General features: G+C 44.7%; 1 protein-coding gene across 1 annotated transcript in view; it reads left to right on the forward strand.

Moving 5' to 3' along the window:
• YWHAQ (tyrosine 3-monooxygenase/tryptophan 5-monooxygenase activation protein theta) overlaps positions 1-15,584 on the forward strand; it is a 67,281-nt gene extending 51,697 nt beyond the window's left edge. The window contains 3 exon segments of the mRNA XM_030198882.1: positions 10,049-10,212; positions 10,937-11,032; positions 13,485-15,584. Of these exon segments, the coding sequence (XP_030054742.1) occupies positions 10,049-10,212; positions 10,937-11,032; positions 13,485-13,544 (320 nt within the window). The 3' untranslated portion in view covers positions 13,545-15,584.
• The last annotated feature ends 9,999 nt before the right edge of the window (positions 15,585-25,583 follow it).

The raw sequence follows: 25,583 nt of genomic DNA on the forward strand, positions 1-25,583 counted from the left end.
TTTCAATAGAGGCACAGACCCTTCCCATTTGTTGCTAACCTATTTAAAAATAAATCTCCATTTTAGATGAACTAATGGCTTATTCCCTCTAATGCCAGGAGGTTATGGAACTGGAGACAAGGGGTTTTAGTGGTTTATCATATGTGAGGGTATTAGTGTGAGATATATGGCAAATGTCTACGATAAGAATCATACCTATTCCCTGGTCCCTAAAAACAGTTGTGTACCTGCTGGTAATTGAGTTTACAACAGTCTGTTCTGGGAAAATATGAGGGTTTTTTTTGTTGTTGTTGTTAACATTTGTACCCCGCGCTTTCCCACTCATGGCATGCTCAATGTGGCTTACATGGGGCAATGGAGGGTTAAGTGACTTGCTCAGAGTCACAAGGAGCTGCCTGTGCCTGAAGTGGGAATTGAACTCAGTTCCCCAGGACCAAAGTCCACCACCCTAACCACTAGGCCAGTCCTCCACTTAAGACAGCAAGCCTTATAGGATTTATAATGTACAACTAAAACTTATAGATAAAAAGCCAGAATAACACATTCTCTAAGAATCACACTAGTGTACCACCAGTTGGCAAGACTTGCCTGTTGCAGAGTACCTTCACTAATCTTGATGCTAAAAGGATCAGTCGTATAACCTTTTAGTGGTGGCTCCAAATGCAGGAACATCTGTGGTGGCTAATCCTTGCTGCAATGTGTTTTTGTTCTAGCTCAAGCAACCTGGAGTTTAACAGAAACAAAGGATAGATCAGGACATTACATTGTTTAGCGAAGTTAGTGAGTTAGACTTTCAAGAATGGTAGTCTAGTTAACTGCTTTATGTCCTGGGCAAAGCCTGTAGAAATAAGCCAGTGGCCAAATGTCACAGGCAGGGGATACAAGATGGCAGACAGTGTGCTGTAACAAGATGTCTGAAGTCTGTCCCTTTTTGATTAGTGTTTGACTAGTTTCCTTGTTTCAGTGATACCTAAGATGGGGAGGGGAAATCGGGTTTCCCCTACCACCTCAGCTGGGACAGCACTCAATTTAGTAGTTAGCCATGGCGCCTCTTTTAATGTGTTCTCTCCCCTACCTCCTCCAGAAGGAACACCTCTTGGGTCTGCTCTCTCCAGCCCTGCCACCAGCACTTCGGAAGAAATCTGTTCCTCAAATGCAGGAACTGTCTGTGGTGTCGCTTCTGTATTTTTTTTGGTTTTTTTTTTTTTTTTTTGGGGGGGGGGGGGGGGGGGAGGAGACTGACCAGACGATCTGCTGAACTAGCAGGATCTGCACAGGAGCCTACAGAGGTAGGGCGAAAGAAATAACTCTTACTCAGCTTAGTGCAGCTGGAGATATGGTGACACCTTTAACATACTAAAGTTCCTTCTTTAAGACCGGTTATCTCTCTAGATGGCTGGCTTGCAGTGGAGTGCTTGCTCAATTTGCTTCTCAAACTTTGGCAAGATTTCAACTGGCAGTCCAAGTCTGCTACAAAATGAAAGTTGATATTTTAGACAGAGGTGTGACATCTATTAAAGATTTGGACGTTTTTAGTAGTTGATAAAATGGTGATTCATCATCTGACATTAATGGAAAATAGAGCTAGATGTTTGCACATATTCTGAATTTTCCAAAAATTTATTGTGACACCTAAGGGTGTGTTACAAATATCTGAAAGATGTGCTGAAATTTCCAGAAAACACAATGCCTCCTTTATACTATTGTTTGTTCATCTGGTATAAATTAGGCATTCATATCTAGTGGAATCCACATTAGATGTCACCAGACTTTTAGAAACTTCTGGAGACTTTGATAAAGGAACTTTGTAGCAGTTGTTTTCCCACAATGAGGACTATTGTGCATTTTTGCTATCAATGTAGAATTTCTTGGTACTAAAGAGGATTTTTCTGGATGTGTCACACAGGAGCATAGAAAAGTTTTTTTGCTTTTGGAGCAGGAAAGTGTGACTCTAGATTTGAGGTTTTTTTTGTCTGTCTTTAAAATGTATAATGCAGCTGAGAAATGACTTGTATTTTGAACCTATACAGTTGTGATCCTTCACTGAAAGTTTGAAAAAAAATAAATGACATGGAGAAAATATAAATATGTTAATGGGCTCTCCCCTTAGTTTTCTAATTGGTTCTATGCATTATTATGATCTATAATTTCATTTACCTGTATAGTTTTGAGGAATCATGTATGTTTTGTTATGAAAAATTGTTGATCAAGATTATATTGTCTTGATGTAAATTGGTGTTAAAATTAAAATGTGTCACAAGCAGTGCAATTTGTCATTCAAAGCAAAATACTTAGCTTGTGGCAGGAGTGAGCAAGGCTCTTGGTAACAATTTACTTTCTCCGAGGACAAGCAGGCTGCTTGTTCTCACGACTGGGTGACGTCCGCGGCAGCCCCCACCAACCGGAAGAAGCTTCGCGGGCGGTCCGCACGCAGGGCACGCCCACCGCGCATGCGCGGCCGTCCTCCCGCCCGTGCGTGACCGTTCCCGCCAGTCTTTTCTTTTCCGCGCCTGGAGAGAGTCGTGCCGTCGCCGCTCTCTCTTCGCAGCCCCGGAAAGACCGTCGCGTTTACGCGATTTTGTTTATTTTTCGTTTTTCTGTTGCCGCGCGCTCCAGTTTTCTTTTCTTTAAAAAAAAAAAAGAGAGCACGCGCTCCTTTTCCCTCGTTTTTCTAGCGAGGGCGTCGCATTGCGGCCTTGTGGCCGCGCGATCGATTTATTTTTTCGAGGTGTGATTTCCGCCACCATCGACGACTTTAATTTCGCCGACGCGATTTTTCCGTCGATGTCCTCGAAGGTCCCGAGTGAATTTAAGAAGTGTGGTCGGTGCGGCCGGCCGATCTCGCAGACCGACACCCACGCTTGGTGCCTCCAGTGCCTCGGGCCGGAGCACAATATCAAGTCGTGTTCTCTGTGTCTCGGTCTCCGGAAACGGACTCAGGTTGCGAGGCAAGTTCTGCGGGACCGTCTTTTTGGAATTTGCGCCGGCCCCTCGACCTCGACGGCATCGGTATCGACGCCCGGTCCTTCGGTACCGGTATCGATGCCCGAGAAATCGGCACCGATGGCATCGACCCCAGGAGAACAGGTCCCGTCGGCCCGCCGGTCCTCCGGCGAAGGTAGGGGTGAGAGGCCGCGTGGGCAGTCGGCCCCGGTCACTCCCTCAGCCCGTGGCCCTCGGGACCGAACCCTGTCTGACCCGGGACCGAGGGGGATCGACCTCCTCCTCCTCCATACCACCTGGCACCGGTGACGGGCACCGCAAGAAGGCTAAGAAGCACCGTCACCGGTCGCCGACGCATCCGGCTCTCGGTACCGGGGAGGAGTCGACGCCGAAGTGTCCGCGTCGAGAGGAAAGGTCCCCCTCGGTGGTGGAGGTACCGACACGTCAGGGTCCCAGCACTTCAGTGCAGTCTCCTGGACCCGAGCAGCTTCCGGCACCGACGCCTCTACCGGCCCCCACGCCTTTCCCGGCAGCGGGCCTAGACGAGTGCCTCCGAGCCATCCTTCCGGGGGATCCTGGAAGGGCTGATGCGCCAGGCTGTGCCGGCGCCGGGGGTGCTTGCGCCCTCAGCGCTGATGACTGTGGCGCCGGCGAGTTCTAGCCCGGTGCCGAGGCCGTCGACGCCGCCGCCGCTTGCGGCGCCGGTCTCGACCGCCACGCAGGTGGAGTCGACGTCGATGGAGGGAGCTTCGTCCCCGCCGGCGCGGGAGTCCACCGCTCGACGACACCGAGGCCTCGGTGCCTCGACGTCGAGCCGGGGCCCGGTTCAGGACTCAGCTACTTGAGCTTATGTCCGATACCGAGGATGAGGCCTCGTGGGGGGAAGAGGAGGACCCCAGATATTTCTCCTCAGAGGAGTCTGCGGGTCTTCCCTCGGATCCCACGCCTTCACCAGAGAGGAAGCTCTCGCCTCCTGAGAGTCTCTCTTTTGCCTCTTTTGTACGGGATATGTCTATTTGCATTCCCTTTCCCGTGGTCTCTGTGGATGAGCCGAGGGCTGAGATGCTCGAGGTCCTCGACTATCCATCACCACCTAGAGAGTCCTCCACGGTGCCGCTGCACAATGTCCTCAAAGAGACACTGCTTCGGAACTGGATGAGACCATTATCTAATCCCATCATTCCCAAGAAAGCAGAGTCCCAGTACAGAATCCACTCGGACCCAGAGTTAATGCGGCCACAATTGCCCCATGACTCGGCGGTCGTGGATTCTGCTCTCAAGAGGGCACGGAGTTCGAGGGATACCGCCTCGGCGCCCCCGGTGCGGGAGTCTCGCACTCTGGACTCGTTTGGGAGGAAGGCCTACCAATCCTCCATGCTCGTGACCCGCATCCAGTCATACCAGCTCTATACGAGCATCCACATGCGGAACAATGTGAAGCAACTGGCGGACCTGGTCGATAAGCTCCCGCTGGAGCAGTCCAGGCCTTATCAGGATGTGGTCAGGCAGCTGAAGGCGTGCAGAAAGTTCCTGTCCAGGGGTATTTGACACCTGTGACGTGGCATCTCGTGCTGCGGCCCAAGGTATAGTGATGCGCAGGCTCTCATGGCTGCGTGCCTCTGACCTGGACAACCACACCCAGCAGAGACTAGCCGACGTCCCTTGCCGGGGGGATAACATTTTTGGTGAGAAGGTCAAGCAGCTGGTGGACCAACTGCATCAGCGGGAAACCGCCCTCGACAAGCTCTCCCACCGGGCGCCTTCAGCATCCACCTCAGCAGGTGGACGTTTTTCCCGGGCCCGGCAGGCTGTGCCCTATTCTTTTGCAAAGCGTAGGTACACCCAGCCGGCCCGAAGGCCTCGTCAGGCACAGGGACAGCCCCAGCGCGCTCGTTCTCGTCAACAGCGTGCGCCTAAGCAGCCCCCTGCGCCTCCACAGCAAAAGCCGGGGACGGGCTTTTGACTGGATCCACGGGAACATAGCCGCCCTCAAAGTGTCCGTGCCGGACGATCTACCGGTCGGAGGGAGGTTAAAATTTTTTCAGCAAAGGTGGCCTCTCATAACCTCCGACCAGTGGGTTCTCCAAATAGTGCGGTGCGGATACGCCCTGAATTTGGCCTCCCTGCCACCAAATTGTCCTCCGGGAGCTCAATCCTTCAGCTCCCATCACAGGCAGGTACTTGCAGAGGAACTCTCCGCCCTTCTCAGCGCCAATGCGGTCGAGCCCGTACCACCCGGGCAAGAAGGGCAGGGATTCTATTCCAGGTACTTCCTTGTGGAAAAGAAAACAGGGGGGATGCGTCCCATCCTAGACCTGAGAAGCCTGAACAAATTCCTGGTCAAAGAAAAGTTCTGGATGCTTTCCTTGGGCACCCTTCTGCCAATGATTCAGAAAAACGATTGGCTATGTTCCCTGGATTTAAAGGACGCATACACTCACATCCCGATACTGCCAGCTCACAGACAGTATCTCAGATTCCGCCTGGGCGCACGGCACTTTCAGTATTGTGTGCTGCCCTTTGGGCTCGCCTCTGCCCCACGAGTGTTTACAAAGTGCCTCGTGGTGGTAGCGGCCTACCTACGCAAGCTGGGAGTGCACGTGTTCCCATATCTCAACGATTGGCTGGTCAAGAACACCTCGGAGGCAGGAGCCCTCCGGTCGATGCAGTGCACTATTCAACTTCTGGAGCTGCTGGGGTTTGTGATAAATTACCCAAAGTCCCATCTCCAGCCAACTCAGTCTCTGGAATTCATAGGAGCTCTGCTGAATACCCAGACGGCTCAGGCCTTCCTCCCCGAAGCGAGGGCCAACAACCTATTGTCCCTGGCTTCGCAGACCAGAGCGTCTCAGCAGGTCACAGCTCGGCAGATGTTGAGACTTCTGGGTCATATGGCCTCCACAGTTCATGTGACTCCCATGGCTCGTCTTCACATGAGATCTGCTCAATGGACCCTAGCTTCCCAGTGGTTTCAGGCCACCGGGAATCTAGAAGATGTCATCCGCCTTTCCACCAGTTGCCGCACTTCACTGCTCTGGTGGACCATCCGGACCAATTTGACCCTGGGACGTCCATTCCAAATTCCGCAGCCCACGAAAGTGCTGACGACGGATGCATCTCGCCTGGGGTGGGGAGCTCATGTCGATGGGCTTCACACCCAGGGTCTGTGGTCCCTCCAGGAAAAGGATCTGCAGATCAACCTCCTGGAGCTCCGAGCGATCTGGAACGGACTGAAGGCTTTCAGAGATCGGCTGTCCTGCCAAATTATCCAAATTCGGACAGACAATCAGGTTGCAATGTATTACACCAACAAGCAGGGGGGCACCGGATCTCGCCCCTTGTGTCAGGAAGCCGTGGGCATGTGGCGTTGGGCTTGCCAGTCCGGCATGCTCCTCCAAGCCACATACCTGGCGGGTGTAAACAACAGTCTGGCCGACAGACTGAGCAGAGTCATGCAACCGCACGAGTGGCCGCTCCATTCCAGAGTGGTACGCAAGATCTTCCGAGAGTGGGGCACCCCCTCGGTGGACCTTTTCGCCTCTCAGACCAACCACAAGCTGCCTCTGTTCTGTTCCAGATTACAGGCACACGGCAGGCTAGCGTCGGATGCCTTTCTCCTCCATTGGGGGATCGGCCTCCTGTATGCTTATCCTCCCATACCTTTGGTGGGGAAGACCTTACTGAAGCTCAAGCAAGACCACGGCACCATGATTCTCCTGGCATACAGGTTTGGGGGGGGGGGGGTTGCAGTCTCGGGGGGGTTTTTTTTCTCCAACCTTTTTTTTCAAGGGATGGGCTTCAGGCCGTCTGGCTGCGTTAGAGCCTTCGGTCATTTTTTAGTTTAATTAAAGAATTTAAAGAGTTGGCCTGTTCCCATCTTAGGTTCTTGGTTGGACCTCTCTTCCCTGCCGTTTTGGTGGGTGTTGTGCCAGATTGCTGCTCAGTCCCGGGAGTTCCCTCTGTCATACCAGGGCAGGAGGTAGCCTTTCTCACGGTGGTGGGTCAGGTGCCTGACTATTGTTGTTTGTTCTGTTGTTGTCTGTTCCTTTGAGCATATTGGTTAGTTTTTCCATTTGGTCTGCCAGCTCTGCTGTCTTTGTCCTGTCTTGCAGTTCTTCCAGGGTCTTCCCTGGGCTGGTGCTCTGGTAGAGACCTGTAGAGGTTTTCGGTTCTGTATCCTCTGGAGGTTCTCTGGTTTTTCTGGGAGTTTTCTTTCCCTCTGTCCCTTTTGGTGGCCCTCCGGTTTCTTTGTATTTCTGCTGTGTCTTGGCGGAGCCTGTTGCCTGTGGGGCTCTTCCATACCCCTCCAGGTGGGACCTTGGGGTGCTCTGCATCTCTTGGAAGTGGAAATGTTTAGCGCCAGGCACATGTCTCCAGTAAGGGTTCAGTTCCCTTCTGCTGAAGGGGGTTTGGTCCCTGCTTGTCTATGGAGCATCTTTGCTCTCTCTGTCCCCTAGGGGCCCTTCTCAGCAGTAGCCTTCCCTCTCCTTTGGTTGTGCCCTTCTAGATAGCTACAGGGTTTGGCATCCACGCCCTTGGTTGACTAGCCATGGTCTTCCTGCTGTTCAGGAGGTCCCAGCATCTCACAGCTGGCCTTCGCTTGAGCAACAGTAGAGGTTCTCCCCAAATATCTCCCCATGCGGTTTATCAGCAGTGTTGGTCCCTGTGGGGGTTCTCTTCCGCTCCTGTTTTTCTACATCTTCTCTGATAGGGATGCTGGGGGGCTTCTTGTCTCATGATGGCTGTCCTCAGCTCTAGCAAGTGGGACATTGGCCCAGTTGTTTATCTGGCCTGTGCTCCACTTCTGGACACCTCACCTGGTCTGCCTTGGGGCCGTTCTCCAGTGCTGCTCGTTCCGCATGACCTTGCTTAGTCTCTGGCCATGCTGCCTGATTTCGCTCAGCCTCTGGTTGTAGCATCTGGCTACAACTCTGGCCGTCATATTGGTCTGATTCTGGCTCGCATCATTCAAGGTGGCCACCCTCAGGCGTTGTTCAGCAGTTTTAACCTTCCTCCAGTTGGTCATCAGGCCTGGTTATGGTTCGGGCTGTTGAACCAACCTGACCGTCGAGCTTCTCTTGCCCCTGGCTTCAGCTGATGTGCCTTGTCTTCCCCCACCCAATAAAGCTGCTTCAGTACATCCCATTGGTTCAGAACAGTGGAACTGATGAGATTCTGATCTGACTTTTTTTGTCTGTAACACTGCTAAGTCGTTCCCCTGGAAGACCTTGGTATGGGATTCTTGGTGTGCTCTGTGCTTGCTTATCAGTGCTTCAGAAAGAAATCATTTTGTGATTGGCATCCATACAGGGTTCCCATGATATGGCTATATCCTGGTATATGCAGCTGCAGTGGTTGGGGCATGGGTGCAGTACAAAAGGGACTTTCTTCATGGGTAAATTCATAGTGCATTATTCCAGGGAGCACCTCTGCTTACGCTGGTAATGGTCATTGACAAAATTCAGTTTTCTCTACCTTCCCCTGCTGGTTGGAAGGGATAATACCCATTGGTTCTGAACAGTGTCGCTGACCTAAAGGAAATTGACATTTCTCCATGGGGGAGATTTCAGGGCAGGGTAATTGCCCAGAGGCACAGGAGCCTAGTTGGAGTTAGTGATTGCCAATTGAAGTTTGGCCTGAGTATTGCTTGGGCAGGGCCCTCCATGTTTCTACAGGATTAAACTGGGTATGTGTGTGACTGTTCCGTTGACAGAGTAAGAGATGTTCATCTGTTCACAACTTTAGTTACTATATCCATGGTGATGGAAACCCCTGAAATTCCCTGCCCATTGTGGTCTTGGCTTGGGACTGGAGGTGGTGTTGCCTTATTTTTGCATGACTGGAAATAATCAACTTGGTTGTAAATCAGGATAAATTGGCAGATGATCAAATTCTTGTGCCTTTGTATACCCTGATACTGCTTTTTCAATGCTTGGTACTAACCTGCTACAAATTGTGATCTGGCGTAGGACCAAAAAAAAATGCAAAAATGTGTAAAATATAAAATGTCAAACTTTTTTTTTTTTTCACAGGGGCCTGCCACCTTCAAAGTTGCAGACTTGGGTTTGGGGCTGTGACTCCAAGCTAGTGGCAGTCAGTCTTGCGTGTGTGTTCCAAACTTTATAAGACTTGTATTTTAGTCTTTTTTTTTTTTTTTTTTTTTTTCCCAAAGCTGCACCCGATTGGTCTGTTCAGTATTTTTGACAAAGCCCTTCATATTATCTGTGCCCTTATTACACACCTTGATTCTTGTAATGCACTTCTTTTAAGGGTATCAACCAGAGATCAAGCAGCTGTTGCAGAACAGTGTGTTCAAATTGCTTCTTAAATCTGGAAAGTGTGACCACATGACTCCCTTATTGAGAGCTGAACATTGGTTCCCCATGGAATTTCTTTTGCATAAATAACTTTTTGCACAGACTCCCTCCCTCAGTTTTTGTCTGTACATTGTCACCATACCACCCTATGCTTGGGCCATCAACACTTGTGTCCCTTCCCTCCATGATGTACGTAACGAACATGGAGTTCTGAAGTGTTTCACTAGTATAGGGGCCTATATTGTGGAGAGCATTTCCTCTGTCCCTGCAAATGGAGGTGTCTATTCCATTCTGTTAAAGCTATCCTGAAAGTGTATATTTTATTTTTCCCAAAAGTGTCACGTACACTGCCTAGGGGTGGCTGGACAGTTGTTGATTGCTAGGACCTGACACACACAAAGCAAGCTAGGTTTGACTGTTCTATTAATCTGTTAGTGTATTCCTTCTACTAGTATGGAGCTATATTGTAACTGTCCACTGCTTTGATGATTTTGCCTTAAGTGGCCAATCAAATGGCACTTCGAACATTCACACTAGGATGCCAGAAGTGGTTTTAGTAAACAGAGGCATATTTTCAAAGCACTTAGCCTTCCAAAGTTCCATAGGTTTCTATGAAACTTTGGAAGGCTAAGTGCTTTGAAAATATGCCTCAAAGTGGACCAAAAAATATCAGCAGCCATCTCCTTGGTTAGTGCTAGAATTCAGGGCTTTAGTGAATTCCTGTCTTTATTTACTATAAAATGAATACTTCATTAACTTTATAACTACCTTTTTTTTTTTTTCTACAGAAACAATAGAGGATTCACAGAAAGCTTATCAAGAAGCATTTGACATCAGCAAGAAAGAGATGCAACCCACACATCCGATACGTTTAGGCTTGGCGCTCAACTTTTCAGTATTTTTCTATGAGATTCTCAACAGTCCAGACAAGGCTTGCTCATTGGCTAAAACTGTAAGTTGTATAGAAGCCTTCTAAGCTGCATTTTAGAAATGAATGAGCTTTTTAACTTCCTTTTAAAAGGCCCCACTATTCAGCTCAAGTGAGGATAGGGCTTATATAGGTCATTTGTATCCTGAGCCTTTAACTTGCAGCCATCAAGATATTGGAATCTCGTGATGCTCGTTTGACTTTTTGTTGGAATTATTTTGGTTAATATGGGAGCACTATATTTAGCATTTAACCTCCAGAGCATGAAGTAGTCTTAAGTGACTTAACTCTTTAAATAGTTGAGTGCTTTCTGGTACTTATCTTTTAGCCACCTATGGAGTTTGTAAGGGAATAGGGAGGGGAGGGACTTGGGTAAGAAAGGAGTGAAATAAGAATACAAACATCTCATGCTTCGGGGGAGGGGGGAGGTTAAGGCTTTTTTTTGTTTTGTTTTTTCCCCCCCTATTTAAAAAAAAAATTGACTTCTGGATTCTACTATCTTGCAGCTTCTGTATTTTTTTTTCTGTTTGTTTAAACATAATATGGAGCCACCAAGGGTTTCATACCACCACCTCCACATGACTAGCTCTGGAAAGAATATACTTGAATATAAAGTCCCTGCTTATACCTGAGCTTTCCCCCCAAAAAGGGGGAGAAAACTTGGTGTTATACTCAAGCTTATGTTTGAGTATATACAGTGTCTCCCACCAGGTCAGCTCTCTAAAAATCAGTTTGGTTCTATTTTTAGGCCTTTGATGAAGCCATTGCAGAGCTTGATACCCTGAATGAAGACTCATACAAAGACAGTACACTTATCATGCAGTTGCTTAGAGACAACTTAACAGTAAGTTACTTCTCAATCTCTTGCATTCTTGCTGTCATATGTCGTAATAAACTCTGGATCAGATCTCTCCAGTAAAGAGCCTGATAAGTGGAAAAGCAGTTATACTGTTCATTTTAATTTGCCTTTGATTTGTAAAGCTCTGTTTTTGGGAGAGTAAGTGAAGGAAGAGACATGAGCATGTTAACTCTTGAGCAAAACTTTTTTTTTTTTTTTTTTCTTCTTTTTGGCCACTACAGCATGCAATTCCACTTTACATATGCCTGGTTAAAACCACTTTCAAGAGTGGTTCCTGCTGTGTGTGGTGGTTTTTTTTTTTCCCCCAGGTAAACTCTCACTCCCAGAATTTTGTGGCTCAGATTGTAGCACTCGCATGGTACAGAAGATTGTCAGTTATTCCCAGGACTTTACATATAAATGGACAAATACTGTTATAAATAATCAAAGAAAACAATCCAGCCCACATCTGTGTGAGATACAGTAGAGAAAGCAGTAATCTACTTAAACACCTGATTCTTCTAAGACCCTAATATCTCCTCCTAGCTGACAACAAACAAGAAATATCTTAACTTTAACAATAATTGTTTTAACTGTTTTGGCTCAAACACATACATTGAATCAGGATATTAAATCAAGCACTTACAATGGGCTTCAAAAAGCTAGCCCCGAGTGAAAGCCTTCATCTTTTTATTTGAAAATGTCCTACTTTCCTATGTAACACGGGTCACGTCAGGAAATAACCATACTTTATAAAAGCCTTTTAAAGTGTCTTTAGAACCATAATCTTCTCACTTATAAACAATACCAGGAGGGTAGCTTAAGAAGTAATGTTATCTCGAGCTGATTGAAGAAAATCAGTTAAAGGTTCTTGCGGTAACAAAACTTCGGGCTAATCCTCTTGAGTAGTCATAAGAATTTTTTTAGGCATGTAATAAGAGGAAAGTGTCAGCATTTGATAGAACTAATACTTTGAGAATTCCTAAACACTATCTCTGGAGGTAGTAAAGAACAAACTGAAAAATTCAATATATATAAATTCCTAGATCTAATCATTCCCAGGATTAACAAACAATGGGCATGCCACAGACATGAAACCTTTTGACCTGGTGAAGATGACATGCTGCCACGTAGATTTCTGCCAGATGAGCAGCACTAGGTCTCTTACTTGGTAAGAAGGTATTAAAGACAGGTGGCTTAAAGGAAGGGAAGGGGTGGTGTTGAAGACCCTAAAACAGAATATGAGGGGAAGGGGGTGGTGGTGAAGACCCTAAGACAGAATAGAATGGACTTCAGCTTTCAGCACAGTTCTCAACTTTGGTCCTCAGGGCTCCATAAGTTATACATGTAAATATTATGGGGTATTGTAAGAATGGCTAGGCAGTGTCTGAGGACTGGTAACCATGATGGTTCTGAACCTCTGAGCTGAGGGCCAGCAAGATGAAGTTTATTCATGTCATTTGTTTATACTGCCTTTTTAAAATCAATGTCAAAGCAGTATACAGAAGAGTTTCATTATTAAGTCTTAATGAAGATCAAAAATTGATGCCTAGAATTTTGGAAAGTAAGAACTATTCCTTTCCTGCCTTAAAGTGTGTTAATGTCTTCTATGTACACCAAGAGAAGATAGGGACTGAGGAATTGTAGCATTAACAGGATGTCCACAACTGGGGATGCAAAAAGCCAGAAAGTTGGCATATTCAGTTCCAGTTGCAAGAGACCACAAATTAGCAGATACTAACTTGATTAGCCTGGCTCCCATAGCTGTGAGGCTGCAGTATGCCATTTAGCTTGATCATACACAACAGCTTGAACTGCAGGCAAAGTAATTGCACATGTTCTCAAAACATTACTTCTACAACTTGATACACTCCAGTTCCTTGGTTATTGTCTCAGCTACCTTAAGTCTAAACATCACATTTGCTGTTCTGATTTTGAAACATTGAAATTACTTTATTGAACTAAAGCTTGAAGAATGGGGGTTTTATTGACTACAGAACAAAGGTAAAGATGCAGAATTGAAAGCAAAACTGTCTGACAGAAGTTCAAACTAGTCTTGGCTGCCAGATGAGGAAGGGAAATTCAGTTGAAACCTTCCGCTTTGGGGACCCCCTGTGGTAGGATAACAGTTGCAGTAGTTTGTAGTACTTTTTTTGCTGGGGAGAAAACCTGAGCTAGTTGGGACTGGCAGTAGCATGGTATTTAGAGCTGCTTTAAGGATAGCACACTGGCTAGCTGTGACAACTATTCATCAAACTGTAGTAGCCTTTGGCTGAATAGGCATGCAGCTGATTCTTAGGCATATAATGCAAGGCGGCTTAAACTTTCATTGGAAGGGTTGTTCTTTGCTGTTGTGAGTCCTTTGTCAACATCATTCAAAAACAGAACAGTTAATGTACATATTAAATATGACTTGTTTAGATTCTTGTAACTTATGTAAATATGCTTGACTTTCTAGTTATGGACATCAGACACTGCAACAGATGACTGCGAAACTCAAGACACAGGAGACAATTAAAATGCACATAAGGTCTCTCTTCCCCCCTTTCATATCAAACCTTTTTACATGGCTCCATTCCTTATCACATCACTTGGATTTCCTGTAACCAAGAAAACCCATCCATATGTGCGGAAGTCAACAGTTTAGTCCTTCACACTGCAGCTTTGGGAACTTCATTCCTTGATTTTTTTTTTTGTTTTTGTTCATCCTGCCCTTCCTGGTGTGCAATAACTGCTGTAGAAAAGTATTAATAGCATCACATCATATAAACAAATATCTTCCAAACACTTAGGACTAAAGTGTATCTGGTATTTAAAAATTGGAAAGTTTCTGCAAGTGACTAAAATATGGATTAGTTAACTGCAGCAGAACTTAAGCCTAGCTTTTTCTCTCATCCCTTCTACAGTGTTTCTTCCTTCAGTATCCTACCTTCCTATTATTGCATCCTCTACAGTGTTGGGCCAAATAAAACCTTGATATTTCTGAACTGAGCTCTTTGGGTTGTGTTCTTCTGTACTGCAGGGGTCACTGTTGGGCAGTGAGAACATGGGACTTTGTCTTCATTTTCAGTTGTTAGTTCATATCCTCCAGTAAAATTCACTTACACTCCTGCCTCTGTAGTTCTGATATTCAATTCTGCTGTGTATTATAAGCATGTTTGTATCTGCATCCAGGCAGTTCTGTTTGGCAGACAAGTGCATGTCTTAATACACTGGAATGAGCTAACAATATAACAGTCCAGATATAATTTTGTACTACTGTGCAGGTTTGTGCATAGGTGAGGGGTTGGGGGGGGCAGGTTTGTCCATCAATTGTTGGAATTATTTTGCTAATCATTGATTGTAGTCCCAAGAAAGCCTTGTGAAAATGTTATGACCCATGTAACAGCAAAAGTAAAATAAAAATTACATTTTATAAACCAATTTACTGTTGCTTTTTACAAAATTGCATGATTGTTTTTTGTTTAGTAGAATAGAATATTAAAACATGTTAGGGGTTCTTAACCTGGGATGCATGGACTCCCACATGTTCTATGGTTAGATTTCAGGGGGTCCATGAACTTAGTTGTGTATTCTTCTCATATATATTTTCACTAAACTCTACTTCTGTTGCCTTCCTTTTGTTATTGAATGAAAAGCTACATTTCAGTTTAAGTTCTCTTCTAGAGACTCCAAAAATATTAACTTCAATAAATATCACTAAAATGAGCAAAATCAGAATATATTTGTTTGCATGAAGTAAATTTTTTTCTGAAAGCATGTAATTGATGATGGTCAACAGTTTGCTGTTCAAAGGTTCTTTTGTACCTAAATATCCATACAAGCCGTTAATCCTAGAATTGCATTCAATGGACCTCATTGTTTCTATCGTTTCCCTTCTCTGCCTCTTTGCAAGAAGGGATCCATAGGTTCAGTCATTCTCAAAGGTGTCTATGGCACAAAAAGGTTAAGAGCCCCTGATCTAGGGAAATATTTAAAAAATACATTCAAGATAAAATTCTCTAATGTAACTGTGTAATGTGCTAAAACTTTTTGTAGGCAGTACATTCTCCTTAATGCGCATTTAATTTGGGAGGTTTGGGGTTAAACTGATTGCCTTGGTAGAAGGTTCAGAGGTCCAGACATGCTTGAAACAGCATTCAGTACCTGCAGATGGCTTTAGAGCACTATGGTTCTGCACATATGAGAAGAGACCCTTTGAAACCTGGATTCTGATTCTGTCTAGCCTTAACCAAGCACATGTCAGTACCTGTCATAGCATGGGGACTGTTGGTTTCTTTGAGATCACTGCTAGCCAGTTGCTTTAACTGGCATATTAACTCTACATACAGGCAAGTAGTTCTCATCCCTTTTTAATAAAATCTTGTCTGCAAAATTGATTCTTTAATGAAATTTCTGTAATAAGATTCTGTAGGTTTTTCTAAAATAAAGGCACAAATAACTTGAAGGCATGTCAAGGGCAATATGAGCTGAACTAGACAAACTTGACAATTACTGTGCCCATTTGGGGAGTTCTCAAGTTGTGTATATGATTTAAAACATGGATTTTGGGAAGGGATAAACAGCATCTCCACAGTAGTGCTGAGATTTGCAAGGTTCATTAAACTGATGATTGAAACACTTTTGTTAGTGCTGGTTGTCAGTATAATAGATGTCCCATTCTAGTATTTAAACTTTTTGTATTTTGCTGTTCATGTATTGACTTGCTGCTGTATAAATACTCTTTATAAATAAACTTCTTCCTGCTTATCCTCCCCTTTGTAAGGCCTATCACCTTTAGTCCTTGTGTACAACATCTGTGTAGAGGTACTATCTAATTTTTTTGGCAATAAATGTGTCTGCAAGCACGATTTAAAGTCCCCTTGTTGCAAATTTTGCAAAGCATCTAAATATGCTTATATTTAAGTGGTGGTTCTTGTACAGTACTAGGGGGTGTAAATTTCATGGTTTGTCTTCCTTTCAGTTGTCATTGTTGGCATTTACATTTCCTGCCAGTGCGTATTGGTATACACTAAACAGATCCATATCTGCACTGGATATGTGAACAATGCCAGTCTGCCAGCAAGTGGAGATAGAGAGTACTGGCTGAGAGCAGATGCACAGTAGCCTTTAAGGTAAAGTACAGGAGATCTGTCTCCAGCACGCAGGTAGAGGTATATCGTGTGCAGCTCTGTGACTAATACTGGTGACTTCTGGTCTACTAAGTTGAGCCATTTGAGCTGGAGGTTGAAGTTTACTGCTAAGCAGTTTTGGGTGCAGACTTGCTGGTGCCAGATCACCTCTCTCCCCACCCCTGCATTCTGCCTCCTTTTCTTGAGCGGGAGGGAAGTGACTTGCCTTACCAGCACCTTTTATTCTGTGGTAAGTTTTATTTATTTATATTTTTCACACATCGGTCACTTAGTGCTGGAACCTGTGGAGACTTTCAATTTCAGTGGGAAGCAGCAAATGTGCTGGTGTTCCTCCCTCCCTCCCCCCCCCCCCCCCCTTTCTCTGTAGCAGCTGAGCCAGCAAAATGCTGTTCAGTGTGGGAGCTACCAAACAGTCAGGTGAGGTCACTGTACTCGCAGGTTTGTGAGGGGTAGGATTTTACTGCTGCAGATACCTAGCTGTGTTCAAGTGCACTGTGTGAAGGGCAGCAGCAGGAGAGAGTTTGGCAGGCTCTGACCACATATTTGCAGCCATTTCAGGGAATGCAGTCTCTCTCTCTGCTACTTGTGTGGATGAAATTCCTGTGACTTAATTGGGTTCTTCCCAGCACATTTCTGCTCCTACTGACCTCTCCCAAAGTTTGGCAAAGGTACAAGGAGCTGAAGAAACCTCATATTTTCACCTGTTTGTATTATTACATCTGCCTTTTTAAAGAGGTCTCTGCCTTCTAATGATATGGTTCTCCCTCAGATGATGTGTTCTAAGAAAAGGAGACTGGATCAAGTGAATCTTCTAGATAAGCTGTCAGGCGCTTTCAGCCATGATTCTGACATTGCCCGTCAGCGGCCTCTGGTTATATTCCTCATCTGGAGCTTCTATGGAGGGAGATATGGCCCTTACTAGGGGGATGATCTAGAGCAGCCAGACTTTCACAGGGAGGACCTCACTGCTTTTATCACTAAGGCTCTAAACATTTTTTTAATATGTCCTCTTTCAACTTGGGCACTCCCATTTTATACTATTATGTTGGGGACTAAAAAGCCTCCCAAAACCTTCCATATATGTGAAGCTGTAGAGGAACTTATTCAGCACAGTGGGACATTCCAGATCAAGTCTTAACCCATGCTACCCTTTTTAGGCTATATCCTATCCTCCCTGATGAAATAGATAGTGACTGCTGTGATCAGGGCTTCAACTCTAGGCAGCTTAAACCTAAACTACACTGGTAGGAGGTACCACTGTCAAAGATGTCCACAATCACAGATTGGAGTCTTTCTTAAAGCTCAACTTGGTAGCTGCCCTCTGTCTACAAACTACTATTTGCAGCTCTTATGCAGTTGGAGCCTGTCTTTCCTTGTTACAACAGATTTCTCTTCAGAGGAGTGCAATGTTTACCTTCCTTCCCTGGAATCAGGTCTTTTGTGTCTAGTGGATTTATTGTATGACCTGCTTAGAGCATCTGCTAAGCCAATAGCTTTAGCTGTTTCAGCAAGTTGATTGTTGTGGTTCAGACACTGGGCAACTGATGTGCAATCCAAGTCCAGGTTAGTGAAGCTCCCCTTTCGAGGTAGGTTGGAGGACTTGGAAAAACTGGTAAGTCCATCCTTGCCTGGACAACTGGTTAATCAGAGCTGCCTGTTATCAGGAAAGCCTTCAGGTCTCCAGAGCAGTAGATTTTCCTTCCCTAGGCTGGGTAGTCAACATGGTCAAGAGCCAGCTTGCTCCCACTTAATCTCTGGAGTTATGTTCCAGTATTGGGGACCATGGCTTCCACCTTGGAGATTTATTCCTTGGGCCAAAATGCACATGAGGCCACTCCAGTTGTTGCTTTCTTGCTGGTCTCCAGTTTTCATGCATTACCATGTTTGTCGCCCTTGGGCACGTCAAGCAAGGTGCAGTCTGCAGTAGTGGCTGTCTCCGGCCAGCCTTCAGAAGGAACTTCTCTAGCATCACTAGAGTAGACAGTCACCACAGATGCTACCCTGTCAGACTGGGAGGCTCACTGTCTTCATCTCACAGCTTGGGGTTGCTGGTCACTGACGGAAGCCTCTAGATTGATCAACCTTCTGGAGCTCAGAGCAATTTGGAAAACATTACTTTCCTTTCCGCAGGTACTGCATGGGAAGCAGATGAGGGTTCTTCTCCTCTCGCCTTCTCTGCCTTTCTCATGTGCCCTGTGGAATACCCACTCTGTCTCCCAACAAACTTTCCTACCACAACCTTTTTCTTTCATCTTCCTGCTTGTACCAACACATTTATTTTCAGCTGTGCTTCACTACCCCTGTTCACCAGAATGGCCAAGACCGTGGCCATTCTGGTGACAGGGGTAGTGGTCTTGATCTTGTCTTTCCAACTGCACACTGTCCAGTTTCTGCACCTCAGTTCTTCCCCTGTTTGACCATCATCTGATACCTTCTCACTTAAACACCCTCCCTCCCTAGTCCCATACAATCTCCACCTATACATTTAGGAATCTTCAGGCTATTGACTCTTGAACTCAATCCACCAGTGTTTCATCCATCTTCTCAACCACTGTTCAAGTCTGTCAATGAGGCTGTCTCTTCCTATAATATTCTCTCCTTCTGCTCTGGATTCTTACTCCTCCCATTCCCCTGTTCTGTAAGGCGTCAGCTTTGGCTGACATCTAGAATTTGTTACCTACATTCCTGTGCCTGATCTGCTGAACACCTTTGGCTGAAATCCCATGCTCATGCTGACTTCATACATTTCAAATTTTTACTGACCACCTTCAGTCTGCTCTTTCACTTGCCAAACAGGACTACTACATCCACTTGACAAACTCTCTTGGCTCAAGCCCTCGATATCTGTTTGCCACACTGAACTGTCCTTGAAGTGCCTTCATCTCCAACCCCTCCTTCTCTTTCTTCCCATACTTGGGCTGAGTACTTTAATGATAATGGTCACAAGATTAACTTTTTGAGTTCCCAATCAAATCACCTCTACCTCTCCTTGCCTCAGTTTATTCTATCAACCCCTGCCTCTTCCTTTTCTGAAGTCATTGAAGAGGAAACTGCACATTTTCTTTCCTCCTCCAAACTGTTCCTCTGATCCTTTTCAACCTATCTACTTGGCACTCTTCTACTGTCATCCCTTCTATCTGTCATATACTCTATCTTTCGCTTTCCACTGCAACTGTTCTTGATGCCTTTAAACGTACTGTAGTCGCGCCACTCAAAAAAACCCTTCATTTAACCCTACCTGCCCTTCCAATGACCTGTTCCTGGCCAGATCCAAAGGTCTCTAATCGTCATCCTTCTCAGTCTGCTGCTTTTGACACTTGATCACTACGTACTCTTTGATAACGCTGTCCTCACTTGGATTTCAGGGCTCTGTTCTTTCTTATTTCTCCCATTGCACTTTTACTGTATTCTCCACTTTTATCCCACTATCAGTTGGTATACCTCAGGTCTTTGTCTTAAGACCTCCATCTATACTTCTTGCCTTGGTGCTCTGATCTCCTTCCATGGTTTTTAGTATTGCCTTCATGCTGATGACGCCCAGATCTACCTCTCCATACCTGGATGTCTCGGCGCCATCTGAAACCAAACATGGCCAAGACTGAGCAGCTTATCTTTTCCCCTTAACCCACCTTTTCTCTTCCCCCATTCTCTCTCTAGGTAACTCTCATCACCTTGTAACCTTGGGGTAATCTTTGACTCTCTTTGTATGCACATAACAGCCTGCTAAAACCTGTCACTTCTCTGTAACATCACCAAAATTTATACCTTCCTTTCTGAGCATGCTACCAAAACCCTTATCCACACTCATTTTCTGTTGGACTACTGCAACTTGCTTATCATGGGTTTCCTACTAAGCCATATCTCTCTCCTGCAATCTGTTCAAAACTCTGCTGCATGCCTTATATTCCACCAGTGACACTAGGCTTGTATTAGCCCTCTCTCAAGGCACTTCATTGGTTCCCTATCTGTTTCCACATGCAAGTCAAATTCTGCGTATTGACTTACAAGTGCATTCAATCTGCAGTTCCTCAGTTCCTGTCTCCTTACACTCATCCCTGTGAACTCCGTTCATCAGGTAAATATCTTATCTGTAACTTTCTCTTCCACTGTTAACCCCAGACTCTGTTCTTTTTATTTTGCTGCACCATATACCTGCAATAGACTTCCTGAATCAGTAGGTAGAACTCCAGTTCTGGCTGTCTTCAAATCTAGGCTAAAAGACCACCCTTTCGAAGGCTGCTTTTAACGCCTATTTGCTTGTTCAATACCCATGTCTGTTTGTAATTCTTTTGTTACATTTGTACCCCGCGCTTTCCCACTCATGGCAGGCTCAATGCGGCTTACATGGGGCAATGGAGGGTTAAGTGACTTGCCCAGAGTGACAAGGAGCTGCCTTTGTGGGAATCGAACTCAGTTCCTCAGGACCAAAGTCCACCACCCTAACCACTATGCTACTCCTCCACTTAAGACAGCAAGCCTTATAGCATTTATAACGTACAACTTAGATAAAAAGCCAGAATCACACTAGTGTACCACTAGTTGGCAAGACTTGCCTGTTGCAGAGTACCTTCACTAATCTTGATGCTAAAAGGATCAGTCGTATAACCTTTTAGTGGTGGCTCCAAATGCAGGAACATCTGTGGTGGCTAATCCTTGCTGCAATGTGTTTTTGTTCCAGCTCAAGCAACCTGGAGTTTAACAGAAACAAAGGATAGATCAGGACATTACATTGTTTAGCAAAGTTAGTGATTTAGACTTTCAAGAATGGTAGTCTAGTTAACTGCTGTATGTCCTGGGCAAAGCCTGTAGAAATAAGCCAGTGGCCAAATGTCACAGGTAGGGGATACAAGATGCCTTACCCTTATTTGTCCAGTTTGTCTTGATTAGATTGTAAGCTCTGAGCAGGGACTGTTACATGTTCAGTGTACATGCTGCATATGTTGAGTAGCGCTATAGAAATTAATAGGCCACTGCTGTCATATTGTCAGACTTCTATGTCAACAGGTGGGGGGGAGGGCACAAAGTATGCCTCTAGCCAGGGAAGCTGCCCACTTTTATTACATGGGCAGACTCATGTTTCTTTCAGTTCAGTGGCTCATCAGAGGAGAATTGATTACTTGGGCAGCTTTCCTCAAGGAATGCTGTTATCTAGGAGAATGAAAACTCTCTTGTTAGAAGAATTCCAGCTCATAACTTAGAGGTAGGGGTTTCCAATCCTGGATCTGATGGCAACCAAACAATGCTTATGTTTGCCGGTTCTACAGTTGCTAGAGGAACAGTGCATTTGAGGGTCTAGGTGCTATTCAGAGGTGTCCAACCAATGGTCTTCAGTGTTCCTCCAGGCCAGTGGTGGGCAGAGTTTTTACGTGTCGCTTATCACCCTAGGCCCAGTAGTAGTGGTGGCCTCAGATTGGCCCACAAGACCCTGGTACGCGCACTTGATTCTTCTTTAGATAGCACCTTCAGTTCAACGTCTGTCTCAGAAACCACCTATCTTAAGATCCCATAACAATTCCTTCAAAAAGGTGGTAAAAAATAATAAATGGATGATCCCTCCTATTTTGGTCTTACAGCCTGGTTCTTGAAAGGTTAAGGAAAGGTTATTCAGAGGAGGTAATTACTAACATTCTGCAGGTGCACAAGCAGTCAACATCTGCAGCATATGCCAGAGTATGGAGAACCTTTTGAGCATTGCATTAATCACACTTTTCTCCATTTAGTTAATCTGGCACAAATTCTGGTGGATTTTTTTTTTACAGGAAGGTTTTAGGAAAGGGTTACCATAAGGTTCAGATCACCATCCATGCTTGTTTGAGGGCATCTTCAAAATTCTTCCTTGATTGCTTATCCGGATGTGTGTGCTTAGATTTCTCTAAAAGTCAATCACTTGAATCTGTCCTGTAAGCCTATTTGTCCAGCGTGGAGTTGAAATTGGTACTGAAGGCTCTACAAGAATATCCCTTCGATCTTTTCCACAAGGCCTCGCTGAAGGACCTCACTTTTAAAGACTTTTCTGGTGGCCATGTCTTGAGCTTCAAGCGTTCTCCTCTAAACTTGTTTCTCTGTTGAGGCTGGGGTTATCCACACAGTTCCTTTCTGTCCAAGGTAGTTTCCTCCTTTCATATCAACCAATTTATCTTTTCTTTCACAGGGAGGATTATGGTGTGAAACTTTTTTGTGCTTCCTGGATGTTTATAGGGCCTTCTGTTATCTGGAGGTTACCAATAATTTTTAATGTTCATACCATATTTTTATCCTAATTTCTGATGCTTGAAAGGGAATGAAAGCCTCCAAAGCTACTATTTCCCCGTGGGTTAAGGAGGTAATTTTGTCGTCCTATATTTTCTTGGGGAAATAATGTGCCTCTGAATGTTAAGGCACATTCTACTAGAGCGCTGCTTACTTGGAGCCTCAGCAAACTATTTCAGTTGAGATTTGTTGTTCCATATCATCATGCTGATCAATCCATAGACTGGTGGGTTGTGTCCATCTACCAGCAGGTGGAGATAGAGAGCAAACCTTTTGCCTCCCTATATGTGGTCATGTGCTGCCGGAAACTCCCCAGTATGTTCTCTATCTCAGCAGGTGGTGGTCACACACAGCAGCAGCTCTGGCTAGGCCTCCAAGCCTAATTTTTAGGTTTTGTTGAGTGCCTGGGGTTGAGGGCTCTTCTTGAGCAAGTGCAAACCTGGTGGCGCCAGGTCCCTCCTTTTCTCCCCCCTCCCGCTGGCTCCATTGAAAAAAAAAAAAATTTGAACGTCCTTAAAGGCGTTTATTTCAACGTTTATTGCAGCTACTCACTGGGACACCAGGTCGTTACAGCTCGGAGCGGAAAGCAGGTAATTTTTACCTTTTATAGCGGGCAGGGGGTTCCCCGATTGGTCTCCACGTGGCCTATATTTTATCCCTTGGATTTTCTGCTACAGTAGAGCCAGCCTTCATGATGTTGGTTTTTTCCACAGGGGTTTCTGTGACCCCTGCAACTTTGACTGCTTTTACATCTCACAAGTCTGGACTGATGCTTGGGACATAATGGAAGGAAAAATTAGTCCTTACTTGCTAATTTTCTTTAGTCTCAAAGTATCCGTCCAGAACCTGCCTTCTTGGTATGTATGTTTGGTTTGGTGGTTTTTTCCCCCCCAGTTTGTAAACACTAGTTACAATTTTGTTTGGGATAAATGTATATTTTGCTTCTATTTTCTTTTGAAATTATTCCTTCAGCATTAAGGATGCATGCATTCCACAATGTTGCCACTTAAAAAAGTCTAGTCTCTACCTGAGGCAGTGGTTTACCAATCACTGATCAAACTCTTGGTTTACATGAAAGTTGTATCTTGTGCAGGTTTGTCGGGGTGGCAGCCTTTATAAGCTGGGTGTTTAGCTGGGGCTGGAGAAAAACATGCAGTTCAAATTAACAGTTGCTTTTTATGCAATGAGATATTTACATTTTTACATGGGGCATTTTAATCACTTCTCAACTTCAACCCCCAACTGCATCAGCTTTTTCTACAGGCTAATGACTGAGGTGGTGTAAGTCTACACTTTGTAGTCATTGCTTTCTGACAGCACAAACCTGGGCTAACTACATAGCTTGAGTTCTTGTACTGATAATAAATACTTCAAAGCTTTCTAGGAAACTGCATCCCAGTAATCACAACATGCCTCAGATTCTCACTTGTGGTAGAGGTGATAGTATTCACACTTTTCCATCAGGTTGCTAACTAAGGTAAAGACTTGCCTGGCATGTATTTGGGCTTACCCTAAATACATGCAGGGACTTGTAGCCTTGCTTTTCTTAGGGAATCCACAAGTCTTTGCATGCAATGGTGTAAGCCCACGACTAGATCAACCCTGTTGGGCGAATCTGGATCTATTTGGCAACCCTATACACTTCACCACAGTGTACCTTTGTTTTTGATAACTAGTAATAAGTGGGAGGCCTATCTTACTAGAATTTTTGTAGCTTTTGAGGGGGCTTTAATAGTGGCCCACATCTCTTCCAAAGGGAACTGTGCTTAGTCGAAAGCTCCAGTGTTTCTTTACCTCCAGCAGAAGATAGGTTGTTTAGGCTGCTCCCTGCCAAGGAGGTATGATTAAGAAGAGGAGATGGCATGATGTCAAAAAGTTGAAGCCATTTAGGTTAGTCTAGAATTTTTCAACCTTTTTCATCTCATGGCACACTTACATGGCACTAAAATTGTCAAAGCAAGCAGGAGTAGAGGCTGACCAATAGACTAATCCAACACTGGAGATGGTGTGAAGCAATACTTTTTATTGTTGCTGATACAAAAGGACCTGACACGGTCTGTTTCAACGTAATAAAACGCCAACATCAGGGGTCTGGTAATTCCTCAGCATTTTACCTTCTTCCCACCTGCATCCCCCACACATGGTCTGGCAGTTTATCTTTTCCCCTATTTATGTTTTCAAATATGCCAGCTTGTGCAGCATACAGATGTACATAGGACATATATTAATGGAATACTTTTTATAGTTAGTGTAGTAACCTATAAATTGAAATCAGTGTGTCAGTTGGAGGGGCTGGTTATAGGGACATCCTAGCATGTGTTATATTCATACAGAGATTTATTTTTTTCCTGGTAAAGGGCCGCTAAAACACAGGTTATGAAAATCAGGTGCTCAATATTCAGAGTTTAAATCTATTTATTACTTAAACATGAATTAGGTTGAAACCTGGGAGCATTAAAAAAAGTTTTTTTTTCCCTTTGCCTAGTTCAAAAGAGTGAGATGGTTTGTGGAAACTTTGCTTCTTTTGTTTTGTGCAATGCAGTGGTATATTATAAAAATGCAATTAATATTGTTTATTACTACTATTTAAAAGAGAGATTCCAGTTCTGTGATATATATATATATTTATTTCTTTGTCTTTTTTTCAACAGCATTTTCTGAGTTATTACCCCAAATGCGAACATAATTATAATGCTAATAAGTTTTGGATGTTACTGAATTCTATTATTCTGTCTCACTATATTTCCAGTTTTCCCAGGACAAGCAGGCATCTAGATTCTTACAAGTGGGTGACGCTGACCCATGTTGCCCGATCCGGGACTTAAGTATACCATAAGTAGAGCTTTCTGGAGCTTGAGACGCTCCACTGCAAGAACGCAGGCTCTATTTTCTACTGAGGAGAGGGGGTGTTTTTTTTTTTTTTTTAAACTGTCTCCTCACTTTCACTTGGTCCAAAGAGATTTTTTTTTTGTCTTTTATTGTGTTCCTGTTTGTAGAACACCCCCCCCCCCCATTTAAAAAAAATGTTTCCTTTGGTTTCTAGTTTATTTTGCCTGGTTTTTAAGTTTTACTTTTCCATTGTCATGTAGGCCTTGAGTCCCTGACCAAGAAAGGGATCTAGATGTCGTTGATGATATATTGAAACTTTCTGCTCAGTGTGCTGCTGTGGCTAAAAA

The sequence above is a fragment of the Microcaecilia unicolor genome, chromosome 3, assembly GCF_901765095.1.
Source record: "Microcaecilia unicolor chromosome 3, aMicUni1.1, whole genome shotgun sequence".
Taxonomy (NCBI): Eukaryota; Metazoa; Chordata; class Amphibia; order Gymnophiona; family Siphonopidae; genus Microcaecilia; species Microcaecilia unicolor.